At 52.8% G+C, this 20,200-nt stretch overlaps 1 protein-coding gene across 1 annotated transcript; it reads left to right on the forward strand.

The window, feature by feature from the left end:
* The first annotated feature begins 4,147 nt into the window (after nucleotides 1–4,147).
* stg1 (stargazin-like protein) lies at nucleotides 4,148–18,858 on the forward strand. Its single transcript, XM_018641250.1, has 7 exons — nucleotides 4,148–4,355; nucleotides 14,007–14,099; nucleotides 15,056–15,285; nucleotides 17,470–17,576; nucleotides 17,660–17,775; nucleotides 18,219–18,399; nucleotides 18,597–18,858. The coding sequence occupies exons 1-7, from the start codon at nucleotides 4,148–4,150 to the stop codon at nucleotides 18,856–18,858; spliced, it is 1,197 nt and encodes a 398-aa protein (XP_018496766.1).
* The last annotated feature ends 1,342 nt before the right edge of the window (nucleotides 18,859–20,200 follow it).

The raw sequence follows: 20,200 nt of genomic DNA on the forward strand, positions 1-20,200 counted from the left end.
AGAGCTCAAAATTCTTATCTCGATGCTCTGAGCTAAGCAGGTGACCTCCAGACATCATAATGCTACAACGAGTTTCGGATTTGCGCTCATGGGAATATTTCTAGCTCATCCGCTAATCGAACTCGCAGAGCTACGTTCGAAGAGGATGGGAACAAGGGATACTCAATTTCGAAGGATCAAACATTTCCCGTACTCCTCTTTCCCGCGTACATGCCTACTGAATTTTTGATGCACCACTGAATATTTCGCCTCTTTTCCCAGTGCTCCGTAGGTGACCGGTACGACGAATCTGCAAACGTCGCGCTCCGCGCTCGAGCGAGCAGGCGCGAGGACACTCACTAACGGAAAGGTGGACAGAGGCTTCGATAAGAGGAGCTGAAGCTCCCCGGCTATTGTTGCGTTCCAAGGACAATCAGAGCATATATGCACAGATGCAGGACACGGTCCCTGGTTCTACGGCCCACAGTCTGCTTTCGCAGAGAGGGCCGGGTCCTAGAGCATCGTGTTCTTTCGGGATTCCGATCCTCATACCACTCGCAGTCGGTCATCGATCAGTTCAAATATTCGTCGCGATGGTCTATGATGTTCATGTGCGGCGTGCTTCATTGTCGACTTGAAACCCTAAACAAACAAAATGTGGAATAAACTGCTCCAATATCCGCGCCGTGACGCAGCACTACCTGATGAAGCCGATTCCGGCGCAATCCCTCGACGCGGATAGATTTCCCCTATGATGTCATAAATCTTCGTTGCTTCTATGGCGAAGGCTCCTATTGATGTTCGGAAGCGGCAGGCAGAGGTGCGCTGAGCTCGGTAATCGCGAATGTCTCGCGGGCGTTGCAGATACAGTAATACTGCCGCGAATCGGAGGATATGGGTTTTTTCTTCCTGCTGGTCTTCGTGGATGCATTTCGTTGGGGAGGTGTCGACCTCCGCCAAGATATTGGACTAGAGCCACCGTAAGAGGAAACAAAGGATGCTGTCATTGAACTTTCGAAAACTCTCTGTGCGGACCGTTCCGTGATTCAAACTTTTCTTCGCCTGTTCCGAGACACATCCATCCGCTTCCGCACCTCTCGGACCAGATATCCCGAATCCGAAAGCACGATCGTTCGGCCCCCACTTGTTGCTGTTCTTGTCCTCGCCGTTATACATCTCCCAGGTACTTAGCGCTTGTCACTTTCTACGCTCTAGGTGTGAAGAAGTGAGCTCAACTCCCGACGTGAAATGAGCGACTTCAGCATCCAGAGTCGGCAGTAGACGTCGGGAAGGATTCCGACGGTCCGTAGTCCGAAAGTCCACGATTTATCCCTCGTGTAGCATCCCGGAGCTCGGAGTCGGAGAACCCTTGAATCGTCCGTGAGATTCAAGAGCTTCAGTCGCTTGAACCGAGGGATATACGTATGATTCCTTCGAATACGGTTCGCATTCAAAGAGGATCATTCGATTGGGCGTCCTCGTCGCGGCTCCAACCGCGACAGGCCGCAGAAGTCCATGCGAGTTTGGGAAAATAAGAATGAAGATCTCACGCTGCGGTTAGTAATTTGTTAGACGACCGACTATATCCGTCTCTCGCTCTAGCTGTGTCATGGGATGTGTTTGTATCTGCGGCCGACGGGGAGCGGTGTACCCTTCCGGCTGGATATTTTAAGAACACACGGCCCCGTCCCGCCATCGCGCACCGAATCTGCTTCTCTCGTTCTTGTGAGCTGCGCAATCGGCATCTTTCGGAGCGATAAGCTCCCCGCGATCGAGGACGGATATCCACTTGTTGGAAAAGGCATGCGGGATCCCCGGGAATCCGACCCTCCCTCGAAATGAATGAAATCTAATTGATTCGTTCCGATTTGTGGTCCTTGAACTGGTTTGCCACAGGTGGTGGCATTCGGTTTCTGCTGCCGTTCTATCGGAGCGTGTTGAGAAGTTTTCGTTGTACATTGTTGTTTCTTCGATCGCGCGAGGATGTGCCGCAGCGGAGAGAAAGACTATAAGTCGCTACTTGGCTTGGCGGACAAGCTTGCCAGGAAGGCAGCGGAAGAAGGAGTTCGTTGCCGAATCGGGTTCACCAGCAGGATGCTCACGGATCGGAGGAGGAGGGAAGCTCAGGAGCAGCTGGAGGGAAAGGGATCCCGTCTGTTCTTCGGAGGGAGCGCGAAGCTCCGCGTGCTGCCGCATCGGATCAGAGAGAGGGGTCCGCGCACAGTCGTCGATGCCACGAATGCTGGCTGCCGGGGAAAACGGGAAGTGACGTGGCCCCCGCCGCCAGAAGGTGCTGCTAGTTGTGCGGGAAAGGGCGTCGGGAACGAGCAGGCTGCAGGCTGGCGGATGTTGGGACGACGCGCGGCTCGGGGGGAAGGGGGAAAAGCGCCAGCGCACCCGTGTGAGTGTGAGGAAAAGCGGTGAGAGCAGAGTGTGTATCTACGCCATCATGTCTCCCGCGCGGACCTCCACTGTGTTGTAGAACGCCCCGGAGTGCCGAGCGGTCTGCAACTCAACCGCTTGCATTCGAAAACGTGCTAGAAAACTTCGCATCTTTTTGGTTTCTCTCTTTTGGATATGATTTCACGTTCTAGTGTACCAGTATCAGCTTCCTCTCGGAGTGGATCTACCGAGCTGTCGTCTCGAAGCTCATACGACCGTGGCGCCGATTGCTGAAACATGAAGCGAATCGAGGCTAGTCGACGACGGAAAAACATGTGTTTCTAAGAGTGTCTCTCATCCCTCGATCGGGGCAGGGAGCTTCGGAAATCGACTGAAGGACGCCAACGAGCTGGAATCGCCATGATAGAACGTCGAGTTGATCTCAACGTGGATACCAGGTGAATTGAAGTGTGTGCGAATCTCCAGGAGGGAGAACCAGCTTCTCGGCACCTACGGTCTCAAACAAGCCCCTCCTGCCAGCCCAGTGGATACGTCAGCTCGAGCGAGACTGCGAACCCGGTTGTAACGAACGAAGCGCAACAGTTCCTCGTCTGAGTGAGATACGCCCAAAGAATGAGCGGGGTCAGACCCCGAGGCGTGAGTCTGTCACGTTGTTGCGCGACGCCTTGACTTCAGGATAGGGGTGTACCTCCGATCAACCGAACAACCCACGCCCGCCTCCACTCATCATAGCTCACGAGTTCTGGGAGCGGTCCGACGAACGTCCGTTCTGAAAGTCAGCTCCTCCCGAAACGATTCGTTGAGGACACCCCAGCTGTGTGAAGAGAACGCATTTGGCTCGAGTTTTCCATTCGGAGTGGACTGCTCCTGATTCTTAAATATTCCGGCAGCCGATCGTCGAGCGGATACTTCCGTTTATCGAGCGAGGATACTGAAAATCCAAATATGGGAAATCCTCGGCGTCGATCGGAGATCACGCGAGGAACACAGGGAACCTGAATCATTCGGGAGCTGCCCTCCAGAGACCGAGTACGGAGAATCCTCCGACCCGGTTTAGTCGGTCGGAACCACCACCAGGAAGACCACATCAGGAGGAGACCTCGCGGAATTATACAGACGGTCCCTGCCGGTGTTCGGTGAGACCTACTGCCGACGAGTTGTGCAAGATGTGCTAATCAACTCAAGTTGAGACGCTGTTCGGGATCTTCACCTGGAGTACGACACCGACTTCTCGTTCTTTTCCACCCGTTGTTCGAAATTAGACCGTACGTTTATGACCAGTTCGACGCGACAGTCAACGACAAGGACGCCGTCTACGCTCAGACATCTCAGGACTCCTTCTGGGAGGATCGACGCCGGTTCCGCGATTTCACTCCGGCGAAAACCAGTCGTCGCATACATCCTCATGAAATTTCGATAAATGAATTGATCGAGTCCATCGATTCCTAGTCAGTTCGTCGAAAAGTCGCATTCGGTTCTTTGGCGAATTTCTACCTTCTGCTCGTTTCCGGTGTTCCGCTAAGATCGGCTGGTGGACGTGTGTGAAGAAAGAATGTGGAAACGCAGGCGTGTGGCCGACACAGGCCCATCAATGTGATTGACTGAAATGAGCGGAGAGCTGTCGACGGCGTTCAGCGAGGAGCTCGTCGTCATCCGGACGTCAACGCTTGCCATCCCGGACGGCCTGAACACCCCCGACGTCCCTGGCGCTCTAGACGCCCCCCCATCCTCCAGCGGTGGATCCCATTCCTATCGCTGGTGAAGGATGTCACGTCACACGGTGCGTCTCCTGCGTCTTTTGACGCCTTTGACGGCCCTGGGCTCACTCGTAGCTCAGGGGGTCGCGCTGTTCACCGATCGATGGTTACAGTCCGAAGAACTTATGCCCAATCCTCGATACAATGGAACCGGTGATAAAGAATATCTCTCCAAGTTCACCATCAGCGGACTCTGGAAAATCTGCTTCAATGATCGTGAGTTTTTTTCTCTCCTCTACCACGTGGACTAGACGCTCTCTCTCTGGAGTTGCCCAGACCGAAATTATTGAAACTGTCACGAAGTCATCGTCGATGAAAACTCTACATCTTCAGCGCTCACACGATCGGGCACCTCCCCCGACCACGCAAATGCTGATGAAGCATAACTCAGAAATCCGAGAATCATGGGTGGAAGCAGAATTTTATGCCCAGATTCCGCATTCGAAATTTCCTCTGCCGTGGGGAGGTCCCCGATCAGGATTTCTAATTATATCCTCAATATGGAACAAGTGAAGTCGCTTCATCTGCTGTGTCCGGAGTCAGCTAGGGCAGTCGATACGCAGATGGTCTAATCGGGAATCTCCATAGGAGGCGGGAACCGGACTCATCGTCAGGGGAAAACCTCCACGCGATTAACCTATCACGCTTGCTTGTTCTGGACGACAATCCGGTGCGAGCGCGTTTACCCAAATGGGAAACGGAAAGTCTCAAGAGAAACGCTGGAGCCTGCTCTCGCTGGCAGGCAAACTCGATCTGGGGAGAATGCGAAGTATTCCGCCTCTTCCGCAGTGGAATATTCGCGCGCGGACGGAGCCAGGACGAGAATAGAGTCCCTTAGCGGCTCGTTAATGATGCCGATGATGGCATTGATCGTATGCGTCCTCCTTTTATTGTAACATCTCGCCTTTCCTGTAGTGCATTTTCCCAGGACTTCGTGAGATTCTGCGCTGCGAATTTCTTCCCCAGAAACCGGTAGCTCTCACTTCTGCGGCTTCGCGGCCCAGGCTTCCCAGATGGTCCCCCGCCGGAATGTTAATTGTTCCCATGGCACCGGAATCTCAGACAGTGGCCATCGAACAATTCTCTCGGATGAATTTTCTTGTGGAGTTCTAACCAGAATTGAAAGCGGCGGAGTTGTTGAAAAAAGGGGAAACGACCTGTGGCGTTGAGGATGCCCCAACGATTCGGAGCTCGTTCTTACGGAATCGAGGGATCAAGCGAAACGCTGACAGAAAGCGGATGAGGGAGAACGCATAGTTTATCTTCTCGCTTCGCTCTCGGGCTTCGCTCGTTGTTTCTTCAACTCGGCCAGTGTCGTTTCAGCTGTTTGAATAATTCTCAAATAGTATCGGGCAGCAACCTTTTCGATGGGACCTGTCTCGAGAACCTGTCGGTTCGTGAGAACGCAACCTGGCGGCAGATAGTGGGCGGTGAGGGATCCCCGGCGGAGTGTGTCAATCGTAAGGCTCATCTTCAATTTCGAAAAGTTTGAGGATCCCCCCCCCATTCGATAAGTTGAACTTCAGTCCGCAGTTCTGATCCGGGACGACTGATCATGTGACACAATTCCGATTGGAAGGATAGACTCTGCGGGAAGGCCTGAGCGATGCGGATCACGTATCAGGTCTGCCTCGGGAGGAAACGGCTCCATCGACCAGTGTCATGAATAGGACTGAAGTCGATCGATCTCGAATTTTCTGTAGAACGTGTGCAATAACTCCGCCACAGACTGTCCTTGTCCCTCCGCTTCGAATGGGGGGAGTACCAGGGCCCGCGAAGACAAATTCGGAGGTTCCGAAGTTGAGAGAGCGTAACGCCTGCTCTAATTCCGGGAGGTTTCTCAACCTCCGGGAAAAATCAATGCGAGAAGCGGGGCTTGACAAGAGCCGTAGTCGAGTCCTCGAATTGAACGGGGATTGATTTGTCCAAGAGACTCCACGCTCGCCACCCACTTTCCTCCTCTACCAGCTCGAGCTCACGGGTGCTCCGAGCGGCGGCCGATGAAATTTCTCCTGACGCCTTCCTGTGTGCGATTCCCTGCTCCGAATAGCCCGGGCTTCCTCGCCAGCGTCGCGGCGTCGGTCTCCGCTCGGGCAAGCTGACGGCGGCGGGCGACGGAATTTTCCTCGCGCGTTCCTTATTCCTCTCGTCCACATTCTTAGCGCCTTCGTTGTCTGGCGTGAGTCGGGATCGGAAGCATTGCGCGGGTGCTCCTTCGCCCCTCTCCTGGCTGACCCCGAGGATCCCCTCCGTGTGCGTTCATTCAGTTTCCTTTCTCGCGGAACTATAGCGGCTGAAGAACTAAGCTCTCCAGGCGAGCAACTTGTTGCTGTAAGAAGCGTTCTCCTGGTGATTGTTGTACCCGATGATGCAAGTGATAGGTCACTCGGTTGAGAAAACACGCAACAGACAAACAAACGGAGAGAGTCACGGTCAGACAGTCGGAAAGACGGCAACAGGTACGCATACGGAGATACGGAATCCCGCTGTGTGCTTTTCGCAGATTTGCCTGTTCCCTAACCGCTGCGACGGGAAGATGGACTCCCGATCTGGTAAACTGAGTCACGCGCAGAAGCCCGCGTGTCGCAGCGAGGGTGTCCTGAGTCGCGTTTGGATATAGAAGAATACGTCCTCAAAAACAACGTCATGCCCTTGGGCAAGGTCAACTCGAAGGAATGGAGTCTTGTCGCTCGCTTGCTCGCCCTCTCTTTGAAATTTCCGCTCTGAGCGTCCCTCGGATTACCGCTGGTCGGCCGTCGCGCGGTCCGGCCGAGTGAATGGCGTACTGCAAGATCGTCTCGTATGACTCAACAAATACGGTAGCAGCGTTTGCGGGGGCGTTGTAGCGGCAGCAACAACAAGAGCCCTGCAACGAGAGTCACTGCTCTTGGTTTTAGAATCGCCCCCAGCGATGCGACCGATCAAACACACTATAAGCACCTCTAGCACGACCGAACCGTCTGTTCGCCGCCAGCCCTCGCGCTCGCCAGCCGCCTAGCCGGCGTTCCCGACGAGCGCCATTATAAATACTCGTTCTCTTGCTTACACACAGACTCGAGCTGCCTGGGGAACTATTCCGTGTTTGGAGCGATTTCCGCCCTAAGCGTCTATCCTAGAAGCTCAGTATAACAATCTTATACCACTTTTGTTTGCTCCTTGTTTAGTCCTCGTCGCTAGAGCGAGCAAGTCTGGGCATGAGAGACCTTGACGAACGGGCCAAGCCCTTGTCGTGGGATCGGGCGATTCTATTCGGATGCTCTAGCTTGCCGGATGAGCGTGGGATATACGGGAGAGAATTCTAAGAAAAAAACCCTGAGTCAATACGGTCGTAGAGACAGCGAGGTCTGAACCTCCTCAAGTCTGATCTCAGCGGGGATCCGCTGGGGTCTGGGCTCCGACTAGGATCACGACTCCGACACCGTGAGCCTTCCCGGATGCTACGGTACGTGGTGAGCATCTTCAACCGAGCTGAGTTTCTGACGACTGGGCTCAACTCTACGTTCAATCAGCCACAGTCCGAGTATCTCGGTTCTGGGTCGCTTCCGACCACGGTGCCCAGGAAACGGAAGTGGAAAATTCATACTCGATCAGGAACAGCATTTATTCTCTCGTAGGCGCCCGCACTGCGCCGTGAGTCGTCAGAATCGTACTTTTGGAATCACTGCGGGCAAAGCGAGCAAATCTGAGTTTTTCCGTTCTTCATCGGGCGTTTATGAATTTTGAATCACTGGATCCCCGACGGAGAGTTTCTCGCTCACTCCTAGCCTCAGGTTGTATGTAGTTTGAGCACTTTCTCGTACGGCGGCCGCGCTAGTAGTCGCTTTCCAGCGATTCGCTGTTTCTATCTGCGAGCGAGACGAACGCTTCGAAGATTTTTTTTGAAGGATTCCCGCAGCTTCCTTGGAAGAGTAAGCGAAAGTCGGAGGGGCCAGGAGACATTTGCAATTCCAAGCGCCATCGTAGGAGCCTTGAGCGTCGAGCTCGAGTACACGCATTCTTGCCTACACCAGCATAAAAGTACCTACCGAAGACGGTGAGAACCATCAGTTCTCGTTGCTTGTTCGCTGTGACAATTCACCGTCGAGGATCATTTGAGCGAGACATGGAAGGGATCGACTTGTCGGCGCAGTGTGCCCTTCCCGAGTTCGCTCGTAGCGATCACGCCGCCTTGCGGGCGACTGCTTGTCGGAATTCCGTAAACCTCGATGCCGGTGAGCACGGACTTCGGCCGAAGCTCTCTCCGTGATAATCATCGAGGAATACCCTCAAGATTGATCTCACGATCCGCGCGTTGGCGTCTCTTACCAATGACGCATTTCGGGTGGATGTCTCGGCAGGAGAAGACGCTACATCCTGCTTCGTGATGTTTTTTTTCGCTAATGCCATGGAGGCGGGGTTGATGGGAGCTGGCTTCACGCAGGAGTAGCCCGCGTGGCGTGACCCTCGGTCACGCTCGCATCCGAGTTCTCCTCGACGGCAACCGCAAGACGCTTTTTTTCGCTTTGTGGTTTGCTCTTCACGCAAACGCTCCCCACTAAATATTCGGGTAGTACTTAGGGTTCTATTCTGACGAACTTCTCCCCTACGAATTATTCATCTCTTCGACCCGAGCGATCCCTACGATCCTTTGCGACATTTGGAAAGACGGATATTCACCGGCAAAAATCTCGCGGTTGGGAGCGCCCTCGATTTTCTGCTGATTCTGCTGTTCTCTGCGCAGAGGCATGACAAGGAATCAGACGGACTCATTTTCATGCTCCCGCATCCCGAATTGGCGTATCCAGGGTCTCAGGTCAGAGGGACGTCGCACGGTTTTCCTTATGATGAGCTGTGTGAGTGTATGTGCTCGATTGCTGCTGCCGCCGTATTGGTCTCTGTGTCGAGGAGGAGCCAATAATCGAGTGGCCAGCAGTCTTCCCTGCAGAGAAGAGTCCCCGGTCCGGATAGGAACAGCAAATTAAGGTACACGTCACAGCAGATCGATGATAATTCTCCAGAAGAAGGCTCTCCAATTCATCTAAACAGAGCCTCCCTTCTCGCTCGCCTACGTCTCGCGCAAGAGGGGAAGCTCGGTAATGTATACGAGCTCTTAGGTGAGCCGCTCATGCGTGCTATGCGATCCACGTTAGTTTCCGAGGAACCATTCCCCCAACAGGAGAGAGTTCCGCTGAGCTCTTTGAGCGACAAAGTTCCTAAAAAGTCATCTACTCGATTTCCCCTAGTTTTCCCCTGCAATCATAGATACAAGTTTGCTATCCGAACTTCGCTAAATATTCGGCTCACAAATGCTCGGCATCCTGACTCTGAACGAGAAGCTCAGTTCGTATTTACGATTCGAGCGCATTCCCAGGAGCACCATCCACGCAATGTACTTCTGCAAGGAAAACCCATCACGCTGAATCTCGAAAGCCACCAAGGTTTAATATCAGAACGATTGCCTCATTGGTCGTAATTGATTGTCGGATCCCACTCTCGACCGTCATTCGCGTCCCTGCCATCGACTCGAGGACCGAGAACACTCCACTGTCTCTCCGTCGACAAAGCGAGGAAAAACGGATTTTGACACCTAAGCTTGGTCGGGAGGCTTCGCCAGAACCCCCGACTGGAGCTCGCGGTGCGGAATAAATTTCTCAGAATATAAGAAGGCGGAACTAATACTCCAAGGCGTGAGTTGAGTATCATTTGAATAACCCGAAGGCAGCTCACTCACAGCCTGGGCTGGAGTTCCGCGGTTTTCACTCCGCGTCTCGGTGATTTGATTCGCGTCTGTGCAACCGGGCACCAAGATCGGAGGCGAAGCGATCGAGCCGGCCACTTCCATGTATCCATCCGAAGATGACCATTTTAAAAGTTTAGTCGATTCGATATCGTCCAACTGTAGTAGGCGCCGCCGGAGACGAAGGGGCCCGATCGACTCGGGCAAGCGTGTGTCCTCGGGGCACCGGGAGCTGCGATTTCCGACCTCGGAAATCCCTTTCCCCCATCGCCACTGAGTTAGAAGGATTTAGGTGGATGGATAGATGGATGGACCAGACGGACGAATCATCGGAGAACGGCGATCTGTCCACCATCTCTCCCTCTGTCGGTCTGTCTGTCAGTCTTACCGGTCCATGCCGGAGACGTTTGGGGAAGCAACGTGCTTTCGGCTGAGCTCAAATGTGACTCGCTTGTTACATTATGAACCACCGAGTCGGCTCTCATTGGGTCTGTGCGCAGGCTTTCCCACCCTCGCCGAGTCCTCGACCGAAAGTCCTTACGACCGCCAACTAGGGAGTCAGTCGGACTGCAGCAAAGCGAAAGGCGACTGCACGGTCATGCTGGAACTCGTCCGAGTCGGGTGTAGTTGACCGAAAGCAGATCGAAGCCGCGTTTCTCTATCGGCCAATAGTTCGAAGACGGCAGGTGTGCGCTCAGCCAGCGGGTCCGCCTAACTGCTGCTCAGCCGTCCTCCAGGAGAAGCGGCAGGCAAGAGGTGTCTCTTGACGGGATTTCCTGCGAGCACTGAAATAGCCCGTCGAGCAATGGCTTCCGAAGCAGAGGCTTCCAGCCAGCCTGTGGGCCAAGTAGTCGGCCAAGCTGCGAAGCGGCACGGGTGGTCGTATGTGGATGGCACTCCCTTTTCTACTTTGTGTAACGGGAACTTCTCCGAGGCGAAGCGCTGCACCGCCGTTTCCAAACTCCTATTTTTCCCATTCCATCACTGGCGCCGCCTTCCCGATGCCTCGAGCTAGCCCTGTCTGTCAACTTACTGAGGGGAGACTACCGGAGGGATCGTTCCATCCTATTCCCGCTGCTCTCTGACCGAGGAACTTGCACCTGCTTCCGAGCGTGTTTCCGAAAAAGATAGTTCCGGAAGAGGGGCCACGTTCAAACCTTCTCTTCTGGCTCTTAGTCCAGAGCTATCGGTTCCGTATCCGAGGAAGTCCCGGAACTTGCAGTATGTTCGAACTGAACTCGTGCGAGAATCGAGGAGAAAAGAGCTTCGGCCCCCGATCCTGGAAACTTCATTGTCGGCGTCCAGTGGATCAGTCGTGCATGGAGCTCAGTCAGCGAACTCTGGAGGAGCCGAACGAAACTTCAATACTTTACTCTGTTCCTATTTTTTCTTGCCGGAGTCTCAGGAGGAACTGGCACCTCGCGACTCCAGTGCCGGGCTTCCGTCGGCTGCATTGGATCTGTGATATCCTTTCCTGCTACTACGGTGCTCCGCTTTTCCCGCTGCTGAGAAGAGAAGATTGGTTGGCGGCTCAGATAAATTCGCGGTCGCACGGTGGGCTCGGCGCTCCACACTCGGCCACGGAGCGGGTCGACGGGGACACAAGAATCAAAGGAAACATAGTTTTTGGAAAGACTGGATGATACCGCTATCCCGCTTGACAATCTGCGCTCGGAGCTCCAGCTCGCCGGGAACCTACCGCCTTCCGACAGGCCGAACGACCTTGTGAACAAGCGACCGACAGGGATCGAGTTCTGCGTCCAATATAGCGGACGGAAGACGGAGGAACTACCTATCTCCTGATGGGGAAACTGTTCCATTTCCTTGGTTGCGGATAGTCGGCTCATCTCCCAACTTCATTGGATCCGATTCTGATTGAATTCCTGAATCATAACTTGCCGGACAAATCGCGTCCCTCCATTCTGGTCGCCTCCGGCCGGATCGCTACGCTCTGAAAATCCTTTGGGACGAATCTTCGGAACGGTCCCTGTGACCTCCATCAATAATTCAATGTTCGAAAGTCGCTCCAAAAAAGCAATGGAATACTTCCCGACAATTTTTGCCGACAGACGATGATATCGATCCGGGCACGAAAACGAACCGGGGTCTGCAGCCTGCGGAACTCTTCGATTTGATTCCATGAAAAATAATTTCGTCCGTTACGCGGGGTGCGCAGCCGCGGATAGAATTCGGTAATACGATTCGATTCATGAGCCCGTCTTCGGTCGCGGAAATGCACGACGCAAACGCGGGTCTCATACGCGTCGGTCGTCAGATAATTTCAAGATTCTGTTTTTGATACCGAATTTACATGAAACTCACGGGGAGCATTTTTCTCCTCTGCACCGATTAGCGTGTTTCGAAAGCTCCTAAGTTTATCGACCCGCCTTTCGCTGCGATGCTGTAGCACAAATATCGCGCGGACGCCCGCCAATCCGGCGTAACCACGTATTCCACGGAGCCCGTCCTCTCTATCATCATAGGAAAAACTCGGCGAGGGCGAATCTTGGAAAAGAACCACAGCTCATGTTACTCGGTCGACACGGTTCAGAGTCAGCGCCATTCGATACAAGCTGCGCCAGTGCTGGTGGTCGAGGCAAAATCAGCGTAGCCGTCTCCGACAAGGATTTCCACTGGCCGAGATGAAGTTGAAGACCAATCAGTACCCGCTCCTCTGCCCCGGCGTAGAATACAGTTGGGCTCGAAGAGATCTCGTAAATTATATTCGCTCTCTGGCCGAACCCATCTCCATGAAAGATATACATCATACTGCACTTGGCGGTAGTGCCCGCGGTAGAGGTGCTTGGCGTTGGCAGTGGCGGCCGCCGACCTCACCGCGCTGTTAGACGGCCGGGCTTATAATGGAGTGGAGCATGAGAACTTTCTTATGAACAATCTCCCGGCGATGCTCTCGGTGCCTCCGCAGATCCGTCCTACGAGTCCAGTGGAGATCCCGTCGCTCCATCGGCGACCATGAGGTGCAATAGTTGTTTGGGCCCGGAGGAGTCTGTGAATGGAAATCGGTGAACAAACGGCAGATCGCCGAACTCACGCGAAAAAAAAAACTGTGCGAGAGGTGAGAGCACGAGCTGTCTCTATTACCGTGCGCTGTATGACATCTGCCGTTCTCGCTCCCGTTGAATGACGACGGCAGCCGATCGACAATTGAATGGAATGTTTACAGCTCATGATACTTAGTTAGAAGGCATTCAATTTAGTGGAAGTGGTCGCTCGGCCATTCGTCGGCAGACATCGCGGGTCACAGAAAATAGGGTTACGGTTTACGAGCCCTGCGGGAGAAACTCGACGGCCGCCGCTGTTTGATGTTGCTGCTGCTGCTTCTGTTGTGGACGAGTCGAGTTCTGTCAAACGGAAAGTTCCGCGACTTGGACTGAACGAATGAGATGTTGCAACATACATCGGCCGCCATCGCTTCGTTCGAAACAGGAGCGTCCAGCCCCTAGAACACGGTGTGTTTTATCAGACGCTCGGCGGTGTAGGAGCCGCTGTTGGAACTCGGGGCATGGGGAATTTCCCTGGGAAGATGCGTCAGACCAGCAGTTTCAGAGGAGATAGTATTGCGAGGACTATGGACCCCAAGAAATTGTTGAGTTCTGCTCTGTGATGGTTCAGAGGGAAATCACTCTCTGTTTGACTGGCGCAAGCTTGGAATGGAAGCGTGGATCGAGAGACGAATTTTTAGAAACTTTCTATGCCTGACGAAAATGATCAAAGCCCGAAATAACGGCTCAAGCAATGAGGAAGCGAGCGATCGTACAGGCCCAGAGTTTGGAGAAATCTACTTCAGAAGGAGCTCACTATCACGGTCCCGAATACAGAAACCGTGACAGCGGACCCTCCCTGTATAGCGGATTAGCGGAGAGACCCCGCCCTCTCATACTTCCCATTTGGATTCTCTCGGATATAACGAACTCCGGCCTCACCAGATCAAATCCTCCGGTCCCTCGAACTTTGCCAGGACGAGTTTCTGTTGTCTGTTGTATTGTGGAGACTCACGGCGGTCGATTTTCCTGTCGTGCTCGACGGAAACTGAGCATGTTTTCCGCTACCTCCCATGTGAGACTTTGCTGAGTAGCTCCCTGTGGAGTAAGGAAGAAGCTGAGACTAAATGAATTAATATTTCCTTACAGCTGGCGAAATTGCTCAAAAATGCGTAAATATTGATTACTTCCCCGCCGAAGAATACAGCCCGGATCCGAACGACTCAACGATGGCTATCCCCTGTGAGTATAGAGGGAATACGCCCGGCATCCTTGGTATTACGGGCCGATTTCGGGACGGTTGACTGGATTCTCGAGAATGAAATTTCAGACACAGGATCCACAGACTACGAAGCCAATGAATATATTCATATTCATGAAGAATTCCGCGTCCCGCATAGCGTCAAGTCAAGTCAAGTGCCCGAGCTTTGCCGTGTGCCTCGATTTTGTACGAAGTCGTGACGTCGGAGGCGAGAGAGATGGTCTCCGCTTTTTCTTCTCTGAAAGATTTCGGAAAGCTATCTTGGCCCCGCAATGCCACATTAGATGTAGATGGACAGACCAAATTCTCGTTGGGAACGCCTCGACGACAAATGTGTTGGAATGACTGGTATACCAACTATTTGTTTGACCGAGGGGGTGAAGGTGTCACTTTTTGCATTATTAAACAGCGGAGGCCATAAGTTCCTGCAGAGCTCCGCTCTTCGTGCTCAGCCCCTGAGGAACGAACACACTTAGAGAGACTGACTCGGCGGCGGCCGAGACCGAGTGGTCCATTCGGTTTCACCTACACGATTATCCTCTCTCCTGTTACGCCGACTCGGGGAGTCTCCTTTTTTCTTCATGAAGTCGTCTCCGGAGCTTTTTCCTCTCGCTCTCTTCCCGGGCATCTTACGGTTGAGCTTTAGGAGACAGAAAGACAGCTCCCGAGGCCTCGTTCCCAGTTTGCTTCGGAAGCCCTCTCTCCACCACGGCTCTGACAGTGTCCCCGCCCTGGCTCCCCCTACTTCAGCCCCCTCCATTCGCTGGGGATCCCTCCAGTTCTGAGCAAGGAAAGCGCGACCTTATCGGGAGCCGCGTCAGACCATAGATCAGAGCTGATAATCAGGCCTCGGATTTCCGCAGTAGCCTGAAGGGAGCGCCTGAGATGAACAGATAGGAGGTCGATATTGAAATTCCCAACACTTCAATTATTCCAGATGCCGTCAACCGCGCATCGACCTTCATCCTCGTATCGGCGCTGATCCTGTGCTTGGGCGAGGTGCTCTGTTTCCTGGGCCATCTACTGAAGAGGCGTCGTGTACTAATCTTCGCGGCGGGCATATGCTTCATTATTTCGGGCCTCATGATCCTCGTGGGAATGGTGATCTACATCTCAACATTCAAGGCTGAAGTCGGAGCCAAACTCAGACCCAAATCAACCTTCCAGGTAAGCAGCCTTAGTTAGTGAGATTAGGCGCCAAGGAGCGTACCACTCAGCATGGGCTAACAAATTCGTCACGGGGGACGAGCTAGATGGAACGCGGGCGTGATGGAATTCTGTTCGGGTAAGCTCTTTCTCGACGTGCCCGAACAAAAGTGACTGGTACCGTTGCGGATCGTCCACTCACGCACACCGAGTCAGTTTCCGGATGATGAATTTTCGACAGAAGCGAAAGCGTACGCCCGGGCTGGCACCCTGAGAGAAAGCGAGGCGGTCGGCCCGCTGGTCGGTTGGCAGGTCGCTCGCTCAGGGCGGACGAACGAGTGGGCGAGACTTGGAAATAGAAAGGGTTGAAGGTATCCATCGGCTCAGAAAGATCATTCGAACGGACGGGACGTGGTTCAAATCGAGCCTTCGAAAAGCTTCCTCCTGCGGAGCTGCCGCTCCCTCTCTCGGCCGCTTAAAATCCACACTCTTACGCCCGTATAAAAGTTGCATCTCGTGTGCTCGTAGACCGTGGTTACGGAGTCCAGTTTCGGCCGAGACTAGCCAGCGTTCAGAGCCCCCATCCCTGGCAGCGATCTCACGGACGGCTTAGCTTGTGCGCTCCTGATTTTTCCTTCCGACTCGAAATGATACGCGCACGAATCGACGTCGTCGTAGCGGCTTGGAAGCCCGACGATTCTAACCCGACGTCTCGGCCCTCAACCTGGAGGGATCTCCTGGCTGGAGGAAAAATGGCGCGTCTATGTCACCGCTCGAGACGGAGTTTCCTCCGTACGGGGAAGAACATTCAAGGGGATCCACCTTATCCACCTTATAGAATAAAGCCGTGATGTCGGTCCGTCACCGTACCAGAAATCGGAGCTAATAGCGTGTGGAAGGACTTCATATTACTTCGATACGATGCAGAATCATTCCTGCTAGCGTAAGAAGAAATTTCCCCCCTCGATCAATCGCATCGTTGTCAAGTTATTCCGTAAATTAGCAAGTTTTTCTCCGGTGTTCACTAGATGTTTCTCATATTCACAAGCTCTCTTCACATTGTGCCCCGACCGTTCCGCTGAGGTGCGATTCGATGACGCAGCAGCCTCCTAAGTGAGCATGATCGGGGTGATCGAATGCTCATCCGGATGATCAGAGGATCGAGAGCGTACAAATGAGTTCCATTCCCTCCAGCCTCAGAAGCTCATCTACTACCGCAGCTCGCGAGTCAGCATCGCATGAGAGTCATGTTGTCATTCATGGCATCCCGACCGCCCGAGTCTTCGAAACTACGAGGACCGCTCGCTTTGCATTGGCCGATGAGCCGATGGCTCCGAGATCGAACGCAGAGCTCTCCAGAATATCTCCAAATGAAATTACGACTGCTCCGGCGACAATCGACAATCATTCCAGTGACGGCGCAGCAGCCTTTCGAGCGAGCTCCCCTAAACCCCTACGAAGGCTAGAATCGCCTCGGAACCATGATCTATCATGTTCCTGCACATTCTATCATGTTATTTTGAGCACCCGACTCTGTGAAGTTGTGAGGACAGCTCCCTCCGCGTTTCCTTAAGAATTGAGAGCTACGAAATCGAACGCAATGCTTCCCACAATCATCCCTCAAGGAGATTATGTCTTCCATAATTCTGTAGTGTATCCGAAAGAAGATGCCCTCGATATTTCACCTGTTTTCATTTTTCCTACTCCATAGCAGCGATGGGAGAGTCCGACTCTGCGTCCACGGATCTTTTCGAACTTCAGTCGGAGTTCCTTCGTTTCCGTTGCGAACGACTTCGACAAAAAGAAAGTTGAGACTCACGCGCGGACTGCGCACATTCTTCAAGAGATTCAGCGACAAGTACGAGAAATCTGAGCAGTGGTTGTCCATGATCTGTGCTTTCTGTCGACAACCCTCAACAAACTCGCTCGGGGCTCCGAGAGCATCGCAGCCGGCACGCGGGCGATAGCGTGAAGCTGTCGATCCTCGTGGCTTCTAACTCACCGCGTCGGACCCGAGCCGTTTTTTTCATGGCGATTTTTCCGACCTTCCGAATCATTATATCGTGTAGGCGGACGTCGCCGAGCGAGCTCTGAATCAGAGCTACCTACGTCGATAATGACCGGACTTAGTTTAGTGAAAGCGAGTACTATTCTTTGATGTCATCAGCACGAATTGTCGAACTAAGGCGAGCTGATTCCTTGCAGGGTCCACTGTTCATGTACCGATACGGGTACTCGTTCCTTTTAGCAGTCACTGGACTGATGTCAAGCGAACTTGCAGGAACTTTTGCGATTTTTCTCTGTATTCACAGGTGAGTGATCATTCGAACAGTTCAACGTGCCTTGGTGTCTCTCTGAGCGCCAGCGCATCCAATTATTATCGATTCTCCCTCAGGTATCGGCAGGAATTGAAAAAGAAAGGCCTTGATCGAAAAATAGATTCGTTCCTACAGAACAACGATGCTCATGTACCCCATTGTAGGAGACACGGCAGTAGGTTCTCTTACACCGGTGAGTGTGGTGCGTGTCGATTTTTGAGCTTCACCCTTTTTCCGTGTTTTTCTCGCGCGTTTCGCGGTGCGATCGACTCCCATCATTCTGTAGCACGGGATGAATATTATTCTCGGAAAATGGAGCCGCTAGGATTTCGAGGAACTTTTCCCGCCTATTTTCCAAGTCATGTTCTATTGTACTTTATTTCCGGGGATTTGGTAGGAAGCTTCAGCACTTTTTCTGCATTATCAGCCGGAAGTGCAGGGCGCGAGATGAACCGAGAAGGGAAGAAGAGACCCGAAAGCATACATACGAGAGAGAACCATTCTCCTTGGGAGTCTCTTCATTTTTCATATCGAAAGCCCCGAAATTCCCTGATCTTCGTTTGAATGTGGCTCCTCCTGCAGTCTGTGTCTCTTTCCGAGGCTGCACGGCGACTCACAAGAACGCCGTAATTTCAGGAAGTACGACGGGAAGCGTGACGTCAGTTCATCCGGGCAGCCATAACCTAGGCGGATTGGGTCTAATGGGCGTCGGGGTGGGCGGTGCTGGTGGCTATGGAGCAGTCGTAGGCGCGGGCTTCGGTCGTTGTCATAACCACCACCATTCTTCAGGATCAGTTCACGCTCAGCCACAGCACAGGTTGGTTTTATGAGACGTGCCAGAGGATCTCGAACGAACCTGATACCGCGATCCATGGTCACGTTCTTTTTACTTACGACGGTGAATTGAGATTCGGCCTCGCTCCCCGCCGCGCCGTACGGAGAAATTTCCAGATGAAGGTGATGAGGATAACCATATTCCTGACGTGATATCTCTAAGTCATCGTTCCTCAACAGAAACAACTCAATCCGAAAGCTGCAGTCCTCTTACTCTGTAGAAGAGCAGGACTTCTATCAACGACGTCGATCGGTATCGAACGTTATCCCTCTGTCCGAATCGCTGACGGACTTGTCGTACTATCACCGGCCCATCTCCAGATCCGGCACAAATTTTGAGCGAGCCGCATCCAGGGATCTGTCGCGTGAACTTTCACGGGACTTCACCTGCACAACTGTGTCCACTACGCTCGACACATTGCGTAGAACGACTCCAGTTTGAGGGAGCCACCATCAGAACTCGGCACAACAAATCGAACTCTGCGCATCAACGGCGAAGGAAATCGAACCTGCAAACTAAATGTTCATGTCGACGCCGAAGGCGACCTGAATCCGACACTCAAGGCACGATGACCTTGACACCAGCGACATCCTCAACAACAAGCATTATGTAGTAGGCAGAGTTATTCACAGATAAAAACAAGGGGAGGGTGTGCGAACACGGGAAGCCAGAGGTGAAAATAATGTGGAGAATGATTCTCGTGGACGGCAAATTTATTTTATAATCAGGTGCGATTGTGATCGATCGACCAAAATCCACGGAATTGACCAAAAACTTGCACTTGCATGATTGACCTTCTCAATGGCACCCTAAATGGCAACTCAACACTTTGAAGCAACGTCATCGTACGGATGGACTCTCTTGTTCATGACCCTGATTCAGCTACCCACAATATGAGAGATTCGGATCGATTCGAGAGTAGAAGAAGAAGTTCTGCTATTCGAACAGTCGCATGGAGACTCAGGTCTCGCGAACACGGCCAATGAGAGGGAGACAAACGACTGATCGATTGAAGAATGCATCGATCGCTGGCCGCTTTGAGTTGTGCGGAGAGGTTCCTCAGCGTGAAACCATCTCGATGCGAGTGAACTTTTCGACAGTTGACGCAACGACCGCCGAAATACGGAATGACAATGTTAGCAGGTGCGCAGGGATTCCCAAGCGATCTCATTGGAGGTCCATTCGATATCTGGACACGGCAAGTAAAATTGCCCCGATTGAGTGAACTTTCCCAATTGACTGATCAGAGAAACAAACGAAAGAACGAAACCAAATGGAGAGCAACCTCACTCGTGGTGAGTTCAACATGATATCAGCACAAAAGCGACACGCGTACCTGCTATTCCAAATGTAGAGGAGGAGCCGTAAGAGAGGATTGAGAATCCCCGAACATGCGAGGGAGGAAACAGAGAACAATACTACCAGCTAATGACTAAAGAGAAATATTTGAATATACATACCATTAAGCTATTGAAATGTATTGAAAGATCGTAACCCCCACCAGGATATCGGTGCGTCTAGCCTTCCCGCGAGTACTTTTCTCATTTGCCGGAATAACAATGTGAGTTGAACTAAGCCCTTATCGAAGCAGTTCCTGACGCGATAGGCGACGTTGGACAGCGTCCCTTATCAACAACAACCTCGCTCGACCACAGCTCCTGTTGTGGCTAACTGTCTATCTTACATGGAAATACATACCTACATAGGTTGTACGGAGCAGACTGAGAGGAGAAATGTTCGGACAAAAAGCGATATACAGACGTATAAGTCGATAGAACGGGAA

This window comes from Galendromus occidentalis, unplaced genomic scaffold, assembly GCF_000255335.2.
Source record: "Galendromus occidentalis unplaced genomic scaffold, Mocc_1.1 scf7180000075740, whole genome shotgun sequence".
In the NCBI taxonomy this organism is placed as follows: Eukaryota; Metazoa; Arthropoda; class Arachnida; order Mesostigmata; family Phytoseiidae; genus Galendromus; species Galendromus occidentalis.